General features: G+C 49.8%; 1 protein-coding gene and 1 long non-coding RNA gene across 5 annotated transcripts in view; one reads left to right on the top strand and one right to left on the bottom strand.

Moving 5' to 3' along the window:
- The window catches only part of LOC309522339, a 232,792-nt gene that overhangs the window by 165,337 nt on the left and 56,967 nt on the right, over positions 1–10,488 (top strand). The gene's annotated exons all lie outside the window — the stretch shown is intronic.
- FGD1 (FYVE, RhoGEF and PH domain containing 1) overlaps positions 1–10,488 on the bottom strand; it is a 45,953-nt gene that overhangs the window by 3,555 nt on the left and 31,910 nt on the right. The window contains exons 3-16 of the mRNA XM_082205595.1: positions 10,309–10,483; positions 9,328–9,787; positions 8,331–8,420; positions 7,586–7,734; positions 6,334–6,490; positions 5,653–5,791; positions 4,487–4,545; positions 4,008–4,154; positions 3,800–3,892; positions 2,554–2,633; positions 2,264–2,294; positions 1,286–1,375; positions 895–1,020; positions 1–91 (exon numbers count right to left, since the gene is read on the bottom strand). The exon at positions 1–91 is cut by the window's left edge and continues 15 nt beyond it. Of these exons, the coding sequence (XP_082061721.1) occupies positions 1–91; positions 895–1,020; positions 1,286–1,375; positions 2,264–2,294; positions 2,554–2,633; positions 3,800–3,892; positions 4,008–4,154; positions 4,487–4,545; positions 5,653–5,791; positions 6,334–6,490; positions 7,586–7,734; positions 8,331–8,420; positions 9,328–9,787; positions 10,309–10,483 (1,887 nt within the window). The remainder of the gene's footprint in view (positions 92–894; positions 1,021–1,285; positions 1,376–2,263; positions 2,295–2,553; positions 2,634–3,799; positions 3,893–4,007; positions 4,155–4,486; positions 4,546–5,652; positions 5,792–6,333; positions 6,491–7,585; positions 7,735–8,330; positions 8,421–9,327; positions 9,788–10,308; positions 10,484–10,488) is intronic.

The raw sequence follows: 10,488 nt of genomic DNA, 5'->3' as shown, positions 1-10,488 counted from the left end.
GCGTTGCGTAGCAGTCAGTGCAGACACGGTTGGGCCGGTTGTTGTCATACACCAGGCGGGCCCGGAACTCTGAACATTTCCCACAGACAACCTGCAGCGAGTGGGCGAGAGGAGAGGAGCTGTCACTTGGCTGCCGAGCCACTTTATGCACCCAGAGGAATGGAGGGCTAGAAAGCTTTTCCTGGACAGGAGCTTCTCGGGCTGGCCGTGGAGAGTGGCTTGTCTGAATTTAAAACAAATCCCTGCAGGATAAAAGCCATTCAGGGAAAAGAGCCTAGCCTCTTAACCTTCATCCTGGAAACATTTTTTCTTAAGTACGAGATTCCCCATGCCCCAGTTGGGAAGCAGTTAAAAAATAACACCCACAACAAGCAAACTTATGCCTGCAAAAGAACATAACCATCTGAGTTTCCTAAATGTGTAAACTAGCCAAGACAGAGTTTTCAGGGCTCTTGGGGGAGGGAGTTGGCATACAGAGAAGAGTCATCCCCACGTGCCATCGTACCACATTAATTCTTCCCCATAAAAGAGTGTGTGTACATGTCCACCACCAACTCTGGCCATGCCCAGTGGCATGAGGAACTGCCTCATGTGGCCCTTCGGGTTTCTCTGCCTCAGACCTCTCTCCAAATGCACCGAGACCTCGTGGCTAAAACAGGAGATGAGTCAGAATGGGGAAAATACCCTACAGGGAGGCAGCTTTTTAAAAAACAGAAACAAATTCTACACTCTGGAAAAATGGGTGCAGGGGAGACACCGGCATTTAGACCAGACTATTATGGGTTGCATACCTCCCCCTCCCTCCAAGGGGGCTGCTCTCAGTAAAAGTAGAAAGAAACAGGGGTGGCACTTGGGAGTGGAAAAGAGACGACCCCCCTGCTGGAAAACACTCACATGGCCACAGGCCCGGCAATGGTGCCTCCGCTTGGTGAGGGCATTGAAGGGCTCCTTGCACTGCATGCACAGGGTTACCTCTTTTTCCCGGATGGGCGTGGGGGCCCGTCGCCCCAGCTCACACCCCTGTGGAGGAGGGGACAGGAAGAAAGTTAATAGGTTTGCCCCACGAAGCAGAGTCAAGTCATGCAAAATTAGAGAAAACATGCTAGTGAACAGAAATTATACACAGTACAGAATTCTGAGGTTTTTTGTCGCAGGAATTGGGTTATCTTTGTGGTAGTTCCCCCTCCCCTCCATTATCTCTCAACTGATCCACATTCAATCACATATTAAAGCACACGGTCTCACCAAACTCTTGCAGAGAGGCACACACCAAGGTGGAACTTACAGGTGAATTGGGTGGCGTTTCATCCTCGCTGACCAGCTGCTTGCATGTCTCCAGAGTCTGCTCGTGTTTCTGAATTGTTGCTTGTATCGCCTGATGGTTTTAACAAGACAGTGTTAGTGGCTGCAGATAAACAGGGAACTGGGGAGTAAAGCAGAACCCCAGCCTGCTTCAACGAGGAAAAGGACAAGATTTTAAAATGTTGCCTTATTTTATTGTTGTTAGCCGCCCTGAGCCTGGCTTCGGCTGGGGAGGGCGGGATATAAATAAAAAATTATTATTATTATTATTATTATTATTATTATTATTATTATTATGGCAAGGGCCAGCAGGCGCCCACACTTCTCTCCAATCCCAGTTTCAGTCTGGCGCATACTGGTGGGCAGCTCAGGGAGGAAACAGCTACCCAAACCTCTCACAGAGCTATTTACTGTGGGCCTCCTATTTCCCCTGTCAAGCAGGGGCTCAGGCAGTGGTGCAAAAGCACAGATCTGCCATGCCACTGGATGTGAGTGCGCTGTCCAGGGCCGTGGTCTGCTGCACCCTCAAATGCACACCATGTGATCCCATAGGCAAGCGCGTCTGCTGGCCCACACAGCATTGTCAAGAAGGCTGACTCGGCACAGAGTCATTCTGCACCACATTATTCTTATCTGAAGAAGCCTGGTCAGCCCTGTGACCCCTAACTTTTCTGTTGGATCTATGAAAGCCATCCATACAAGCATCCCCCAAACCAGCACCAGAAGGATTTTGCAGAATGGGAAATGTAACCACATGAGATAAGGAGCCAGGTCCTCTATTTCAGAGGCAAGGAAGCTCAAAATGTTGTTGGCTTCCACCTCCCACCAGTCCCAGGCAGCATGGCCAACTGCTGATGGGAGCTGTAGTACAACCACCTCTGGAATGCCCCAGATTCCCCTTCCCTGATCTACACCCACCTTTCACAGTGATAAAAGGTAGGTGAGAAAGGCCAGCAGTTACCTGGATCCAGTCTCGCTTCTCCTCTTCAGTCCTAAGGAAAAATGAAAAACGTTGGAAGGCATGCTAAGGAGTTATTTTTCAGCAGACTTAGGGGAGAATACACCGATTCACTTGATCTGGGATGGTGGGCAAAGGAGGAAGAGGAGGTGAATGGATTCAGGGCTCTCACAGGAAGATAAGAAGCAGCAGAGGAGAGTTACTGGGATGGGCAAAGCCGCGTCGCCAGATGAGGGACAATTTTTACAGCTTTGAGAAAGGAGAAGCTAAGTGACTGGCTTTGCTGGCTGTACCTGGCCTGAAGTTCTAGGGATCGCTGCTTCCCTGATACAAGGAAGGTCCTGGGCACATTGAGGCTGCTGGTCTCTTTCAGCTGCAGGGTAAGGAAGGAGGAGGACAGAAGGTTGTTCAAAGACATACACTTAACCTTCAATCAGCTACAGCATCAAGGGCAACTTCCCTGTGCAAACAACTAATCATATCATCACACATCGAACCCTGCTGTGAGAACTTCCCCCAGCTATCTCTAGATTCAGACACAATTTCTTGGAAAAATGGTTTCCATTCTTAAATACCGTTGACTCAGCTAATTAGAAATATAAAAGACCACTCGGATTTTCCTCAGTGTTTAAGAATACGCTTCTGTTATTTCTGGTTTTTTGTTTTTTTTAAATTAAGTAAATGATTGTATTGCTCTTTATTGCAGATTTACCTAGCTTCTTGCCCACCCTAGCGGTTTTAGGTTGTTTTGCATATTCTTGCTATTTGAAAGTTGATTCTAATTGTTTTATAAAAAGCAGCAAGGATGTTTGGTTGAGAACATAACGGGGAGAAAAATAAGAAAGAATGATTAACAAAAAAATTAAGAACTCCCATCACCACTGCAGTCAGTTCACCTATTCAGATCAAGACATAAGCACACAAGACTGTGTGGTCCAGATGACAGTCTTGACTTTTGTTCGCTGTAACCAAACACATCATGCTTCCCCCTTCCTGAGTCAGGAAGATAAATTACCCCGGCCTGGAGGGCAAGTCCTGTCCTTCCCTCTACCCATCCTGTTCCATGTCCCTTGTTTCAACATGGAGCAGCTGATAAAACTCCAAGAGCTTGCTGGTCATCCAGAGACTGAGATTTGTGTGTTTCTCTTCGCCCCTTTGGGATGCGAGTGGTGCTGTGGGTTAAACCACAGAGCCTAGGACTTGCCGATCAGAAGGTCGGCGGTTCTAATCCCTGTGACGGGGTGAGCTCCCATTGCTCGGTCCCTGCTCCTGCCAACCTAGCAGTTCGAAAGCACGTCAAAGTGAAAGTAGATAAATAGGTACCGCTCTGGTGGGAAGGTAAACGGCGTTTCCGTGCGCTGCTCTGGTTCACCAGAAGCGGCTTAGTCGTGCTGGCCACATGACCCGGAAGCTGTACGCAGGCTCCCTTGGCCAGTAAAGCAAGATGAGCGCCGCAACCCCAGAGTCGGTCACGGCTGGACCTAATGGTCAGGGGTCCCTTTACCTTTACCTTCTCCCCTTACTACCTTCCCCTCTCACCTCCATCCCCTCCACGTCTATGCGAGCACGGACTCCAAATTTCTGGCCTATGAGACGCAGCTTCGGCACGCAGTACAGCAACCAGTCGTTGAACTGGAGAAAGAAAAGGAGTTAATGGTGACAGCATATGGTGCAGAGGGCTTCTTGCTGTGCCCTCTCCTGAGATGGGTCAGGTGGAAAAGAGCAAAACCCCAAAAGCTCTTCTCACCAGGATCAGGTACCGGTCTTGTGTGGTGCCGTTCTTGGCAGAAAGCTTCAGGATGTGCCCTTCCTTGATGAGCTCATTGGTGGGATTCACTATGTCTTCCTCACCTCCAAGCAGCTCGTACACCTTCAGCAACGAGTGCATCCTCTCCTGGAAAGGGGTACAGATCACTGGCAAATAACTCATATATGGCACCCAGCTCTACTTGTTAAAGTGTTGGACTTGAAGCAGGTAAACTCAGCTTCAAATCCCCAGTTGGTAATGAAATTCAGCGAGTGATCGTAGGGCAAGTCAGCTATCCACTCTCTCTGTTTAACCCACTTCTGTCCAAATGGCCCACAGGGGTTGAAGGGGATATGGATCCCTCCCCCAGGCTGAATAAAGTTTCTCCCGCGCACCTACTCTAACCAATTTGTGGCAACCTCCTGCTTCAGAGAAAAGAGAACCCAGGCGTCCTGGCTTTCATTACCTCCAGCACTTACCATTTTGCGGATGGCTGCATTGGAGTGCTCTGCTGCTGTTGCAATAAGTTCTAGGGATTCTGGCCATGATGAGGTGGAGAGGAAAAAAAGAAAAGGAGAGTCTAAATGGCTAGGCTGGCCTTACTCAACACAGTGCCTCCAACTGAACTGAAAGCAGAAATAATGCTTAAACATGTGTCAAAATAAAGCCACGCGGGCAGGTTACCTGACCACTGTGATGGGGCTACAGGTTCACCATTTAGGTCAGGAATTTGCAACTGGAGAACACAAAATGAGATCCAGCTCGCTGAGGTGTACTGCCTGGTCTAACCAGCAGGCAGCCATAGCTGGACTGGGTTGGGGGGCTGTAGCTTGGTCACCTACCTCTTATTCCAGGGGTGGGGAACATTTTTCAAATTGAGGGGGGCCAAAACTCTGGGGCCACATGCCGCAACACACACACACACCACTCTTCACAGCTGCTCAGCTGTTTCCCAAGCAGCTGGGCAGCAAAGGGAGGGGAAGATCTCTCCCCCTCATCTGGCTCAGCAGAGCAGCAGTGAAAAGGGGTCTGCTCCTTCAGAAACTGACATGTCAAGGTGCTCCAGTGCTTTGAGGCAGAGGCGGCTCTCAGGGGGGCGAGGGAAGTCTTTGAAGAGAGCTGCCATTTTGAGTGACAGCTGGAGAGGAAAGGTGGGAAGAGCACTGCAAGCCTTGGAAGAGAGCAGAGAGCATCAGACAGGTGCTCCGATTCTCCTCCAATGTTCGCACTGCTTTCCGCCACCTTTCAGCTACCTTTCAAAACATCAGTTCCCCAAGAGAGTGAAATTTAGGCCGCTGCCAAAGGTGGGCTGGCTGGCCCAAAACTCTTTGTGGACCAGCTCTGGTCTGTGAGCCACCAGTTCCTCACCACTGTCTTACTCAAATTTCCAGAGAAAATATCCCACTGACTAGGGCTTTTGATACTCTGGGAAAACTGGGGTTAGTAAATCTCTGCTAGCAAACAAGACTATGGTTTTACAGGCAATGCGTGCTGTGGCTCTCCCCACGACCACCCCTTTTCTTGTATTTTTATGCTGTTTTTATGCTATTTTTCTTGCCATGAGATCTTTGGACAAAAGGTGGTATACAAATTCAAACAAGCAAACAAACACCCCCCTGCAATTCTTCCCTGCAGCTCTACTCACTCTGAGCATCCTTGCAATCGGGCGAGTCCGGAGGCAATTTGAGAAGATAGTCCTTCAGCAGCAGCTCGTAGCGAGGGATTCTCTGGACAGGTTCCAGCATGTGGTGCTGCAGGGTCAGGTTCCCACATATCTCTTCCCTCTGCAGAAGAGAGTGATCTCTAGAGAGCTGTCTGCCTGGCTCTCCTCCAATGGCAGCCCGCCTGCTCCCATAGGGAACCGAGACTCAGGGAACCAGAGTAAGAGTTTCCAGAGTACGGGGCAAGTCTTTGTACAGAGGCGCGAGCAGCTGCTGAGACATGAGCTTCTTCCCCAACAATTCCTTCCAAACACTCCAATTTTGTTTAGATCTTAATTAGACCCCAAAGCCCCTCACTCCACATCCATGTTGAACAGCAGGGCTAGGAGGAGGGAAGGGCAATCAGTGAAGCAACTCCCTACCCTTTTGCAAGCGATTTATTTTCCTTTCCTGTGTCGGTACTTAAAACATGCTCGATTAATAACGTTTTAAAGTGCTTTTGAACTCTTAAGAAAAATTGCTGTATAGGGAATAATACAACTGGGATGATAACTTAATTGCGCCACCTGGGTAGCTCCAATGTTGAGGCTGCGCTGTTCCCCCTGCTGTTAACCTGAAGCGCTTGCTGCAATGCTAAGTTTGAGATCCCCCTGAACTAAGCTGACCTGCACTTCATGGATGATGCTCTTGAACTGTGTTGAGCGCTCCATCCAGGTGCTGACAAGCTCCATGGCACGGTCAAAGTTCTTTACATATTCGCCATACATCTTGAGGAAAGGGGCCAGTTTCTGCAGGATATCCCCGATGCGCGGGTGCTGGTCCCTGGGAACAGAAGCAAAAAGTGTTAGGAAGAGGAGAAAGGTCCGAGACAGAAACTGAGCCGCCCCATTCACAGGGTGGGGAAGCATCCAGATTCTATCTGCAGGACCAACTGCAGCCAGAAACCCAGCCAGATGGGCGGGGTATAAATTATTATTATTATTATTATTATTATTATTATTATTATTATTATTATTATTATTATCTGAAGGCAGCCCTGTTTAGGGACGTTTTTAATATTTAATGCTGTATTGTTTTTAACACTTGATTGGAAGCCACCCAGAGTGGCTGGGGAAACTTAGCCAGATGGGAGGGGTATAAATAAATTATTATTATTATTATTATTATTATTATTATTATTATTATTATTATACAGGGACATAAGGGAGTCATGGACACTAAACTTTCTCTATTAAGTTATGGCGTGGGCTTGCATCTTTACAGTTCTATAGTTCCCTGCAAAGGGTGAAGTATTTAGGAGAACAGGACATGGGTGGGCAACCCTCCAGATGTTGCTTGACTCCCACTCCCATTGGCCCCAACCAGCCAGGCCAAGATTAAGAGAAGGGCAGTGAAGCAGGAAGGAAAACAAGCACTATGCAGAAGTTCCCAGGCTCAATCCTGGCATCTCCAGGTAGGGCTTGGAAGGACTTCTGTCTAAAGCAACGTTTCTCAACCTTTTTCTGACTATGGCTCCCTTCTGACCTTGTTTCCTTCCTGTGGCCCCCCATCCTACTGGACAGCTTGGTGCGCGGAAGTGGAAGGGAGAAGAAATTGGAAGCAACGTTGCTGTGGAGTGCACATGGAGATTCCTTCACTGGGAAGCATGGCCACTTCTCTGTTCCCTCTGCTTCTCTGTTTTCTTTTCTGTTTTCTTTTCTCGGTCACCTCTGTTTTCTTCACTTTTCATTTCCCTTTATGGCCCTCTAGTCTCATGCCTCCCCCCCCCCCATTTACACGATTTTCACATGCGGCCCCCTTGGAATATCCTGGGGGCCCCCACTTGAGAAACACTGGTCCAGAAGATCGCAGAGAGTCACATAAACAAACCTTCGTAGGCAGTCACACCAAAATGTTAAGCCAATGAAATGTCCTCACCATTCCTCCATACGTTTCTCCAATTCTGGGAGCAGGAACTGTTGGTGGAAGCAGTAGATTGAGCAGATGTTGGCAAAAATACCCATCACCACGTCCACTGGGAAAGAGTTTCGGCTGCGTGCTTCCTCCAGCAGACGCGCGCAGAAGACCTAGGAGGTGGGAATGCAGTTCAGCAACATAGAAGAGAGTCCCATCAGGCCCAGTCACCATGGCCAGTCAACTGGAATGATGGGAATTGAAGGCCAGCAACACTTTGGCCAACAGATACCATTCTGCCCTGTAAGAAGACTGAGAGTAAGGGAAGCAGGAAGACATCGCCAGAGCCTGCACCAGTCAAGGTGTCCCCTCCCCCTGTAGAGCCAATTAGCATCATCTGCCCTGTGAAAAGGACAAAGGGTCTGCTTGTGTTTGTATTTTATCTGTTGGTGAGTGGGTGGGAGAAATGTAAAACTGTAAACCACCTTCGGTTCCTTGGCAAAAAGGTGGTATATAAATCCAAAGGGAAGGGAAGGGAAGGGAAAACCCTTGCTGATTCTACACCAAAATCCCTTTTCTAGTATCTGCAGCTTGGAAGAGCAGATCCACAATCCAAAGAACAGGGCTGAGTTTTCCAGCAGGTTTTCCAGCTGCTGCAGTCAGGCATGGCTTGCAGCACAGATGCTATATTTTGCCTGCAAAGGCTTCAGGAGGGGAAACTGTGGACACTCAATAGCTGTTTTGATATATTCCGTTGTATTTTAGGTACCTGGTCCAGCAGATACAGGCGAGACACATAGGCCTTTTCTGTTTGGAGAAGCTCGTTGGCAATTCGGAAAACCTTTTGTGGAACTGTCATCTGTCAAGGGGAGAAATTAAAATCTCTGTGGGGAACTTAACAAAATCCAAGTTCACCCATCTGCCCTGTACTTCATGCACCCGTGAAACTGGGTGTGAGATTAGCCCACTTCCCCCCTCCTCTCCAAAACACTTTCGTATCTTCTATGGCCCCCCACTCCTCAGCTGCTGGCCTAGAAATGACTGTGAAATACACACTGCACTAATTCCTTGGTTCGCTTTCTCACAGCTGCTCAAAGTGGATAAGAATCCCCGCTTCTCACAGAATTGTAGAGTTGGAAGGGATCCCTGAGGGCCATCTAGTCCGACCCCCTGCAATGCAGGGATCTCAACACACAGTCTCCCATCCCATCTGAAACCATACTGGACTCTGCTTGGCGTAGCGTGGGGGGGTTCCGGTGGGGCCTGGCCGCACCGGGCACAACATCTGGGGGTTAGGGTTAGGGGGCGCAAATCCACGGGTTAGGGGGTGCAAATTACTTGCCTTGCCCCGGGTGCTGACAACCCACGCTACGCCACTGGTTTTACCACCCTGTGAGTGAATCTGACCAGGCAGTGAAAATATTCTGAGGAGTAAGTAGTCCCTGTTAAGTGAATTTCAGTCCATCAGAAACAATCCTACCCTCAGCACCTGAGCTGGCATTACCAGACAAGGATACGACCCAGATCGTATTCACTAACTCTTCCTGAATCAGAATACAACAGTGGACAAGGCTGCTCACGCTTCCACCTCTCTAATCGATGTGTAACCCCAACCCACCCCAGTCCCCTGTTATTTTCCGCCCAGTTTTGCTTCTGACCTCAGTAAAGAGCATCGTATTCAGGAAAAGGCTTGGCAGGAGCCATCAGCTGTGCGGGTGAGCGGGTGATCACACTAACACCCGGGCATGCCAGTCCAAGTCTCTCACCTCCTCTGAGTCCTGTCTTTCTGCTTGTGGGGGAGGGAGCTCCGGTAGCAGCTCAGCCTCATCCCCGCTGCCATCGTCCATGTCACTGTCCACTTCGGAATCCCGGGTTGAGCGGCGCTTGATGACAGCCGCAGGCACGGGAGGCCCCGCTCCCTCTCCTGTGCCCTCGTCAGCCCCAAAGCAGATCTCCTCACTGTTAGATGGGGAGCTGATGCTGTCAATGCCACTGTCCCGGTTGGCCAGCTTCCCACCATCGTGAGACGGCAAGCAGGCAGCACCACCCGCAGGCTCTGGCCCTCCCTCCAGAGCCAGGAGGTCCAAGAGTTTGTGAGCCAGCTCTGCCGATTCCAGTGAAGTCGGGCAGTCTAGCGAGGGCTCCATGGGACCTGTCTCAGGGGTCTGGAGATCTGGACTGGGGCACGGCGACGGGGCCTGCTCGACAGCCAGGATTACAGGTTCCCTGCAACAACAACAAATCAAAACACGGACAGTCAGACTCTCTGGGAAGAAAGTCTCCAGGAGATCATTAAAAAAAGACCTGCTGCTTGTTCTAGTCTCACCTTGGAAAGGGAAGTAGAATCTAGTGCGTTGGAAGTAAGAGAAGTAGCAGCCCTTGACTAAAAATAGAGTTAAGAACTGGCACACTCCATCAGTCCAACTATCCGTCTGGCTTGGCATTCTGTCTTCTGACTCAAAGGCTAGCCAGAAGCCTTAGGAAATTAACATGTAGGACAGGATGCCATAGCTCCCTGCTGTTCATCTGGAAGCAAAGTGTTCCAGCGCACTCTTCCAGTTTGGCTGTACCGCCAAACTGGTGGCACTCCCTCACAATGGCTGTATGTGGAGAGTGCACCCACTCTGTTCTTCGTGCTGGAATCCTTCAGAAGTCTCTGCAGCCCATGGCAGGAAGCATAACATCAGAAGGGAGCACCAGCTACCTTCCCAGGGAAGCAGGGCCTTGCAAGCTACTAAAGCACCCACCTCTCAAACTTCTCAATGAGGCAGGAGACGGCCGATAATGGTCCCAATCCATCCTTAGGCAGGGGGCTGCGGCTTAAGCGGGGATCAGCAGGGAGTGGTCGTGATGGAGGTGGGGGGATGGATTCAGGGAGACGCAGTGGCTGGATACTCTGCAGATGGGCTGGTTTAGGAGGGACTGGA

Source organism: Podarcis vaucheri, assembly GCF_965113315.1.
Source record: "Podarcis vaucheri genome assembly, chromosome: 17".
In the NCBI taxonomy this organism is placed as follows: domain Eukaryota; kingdom Metazoa; phylum Chordata; class Lepidosauria; order Squamata; family Lacertidae; genus Podarcis; species Podarcis vaucheri.
Note: the sequence above shows the minus strand (reverse complement) of the source record. Positions and strands in the feature narration are given on the sequence as shown.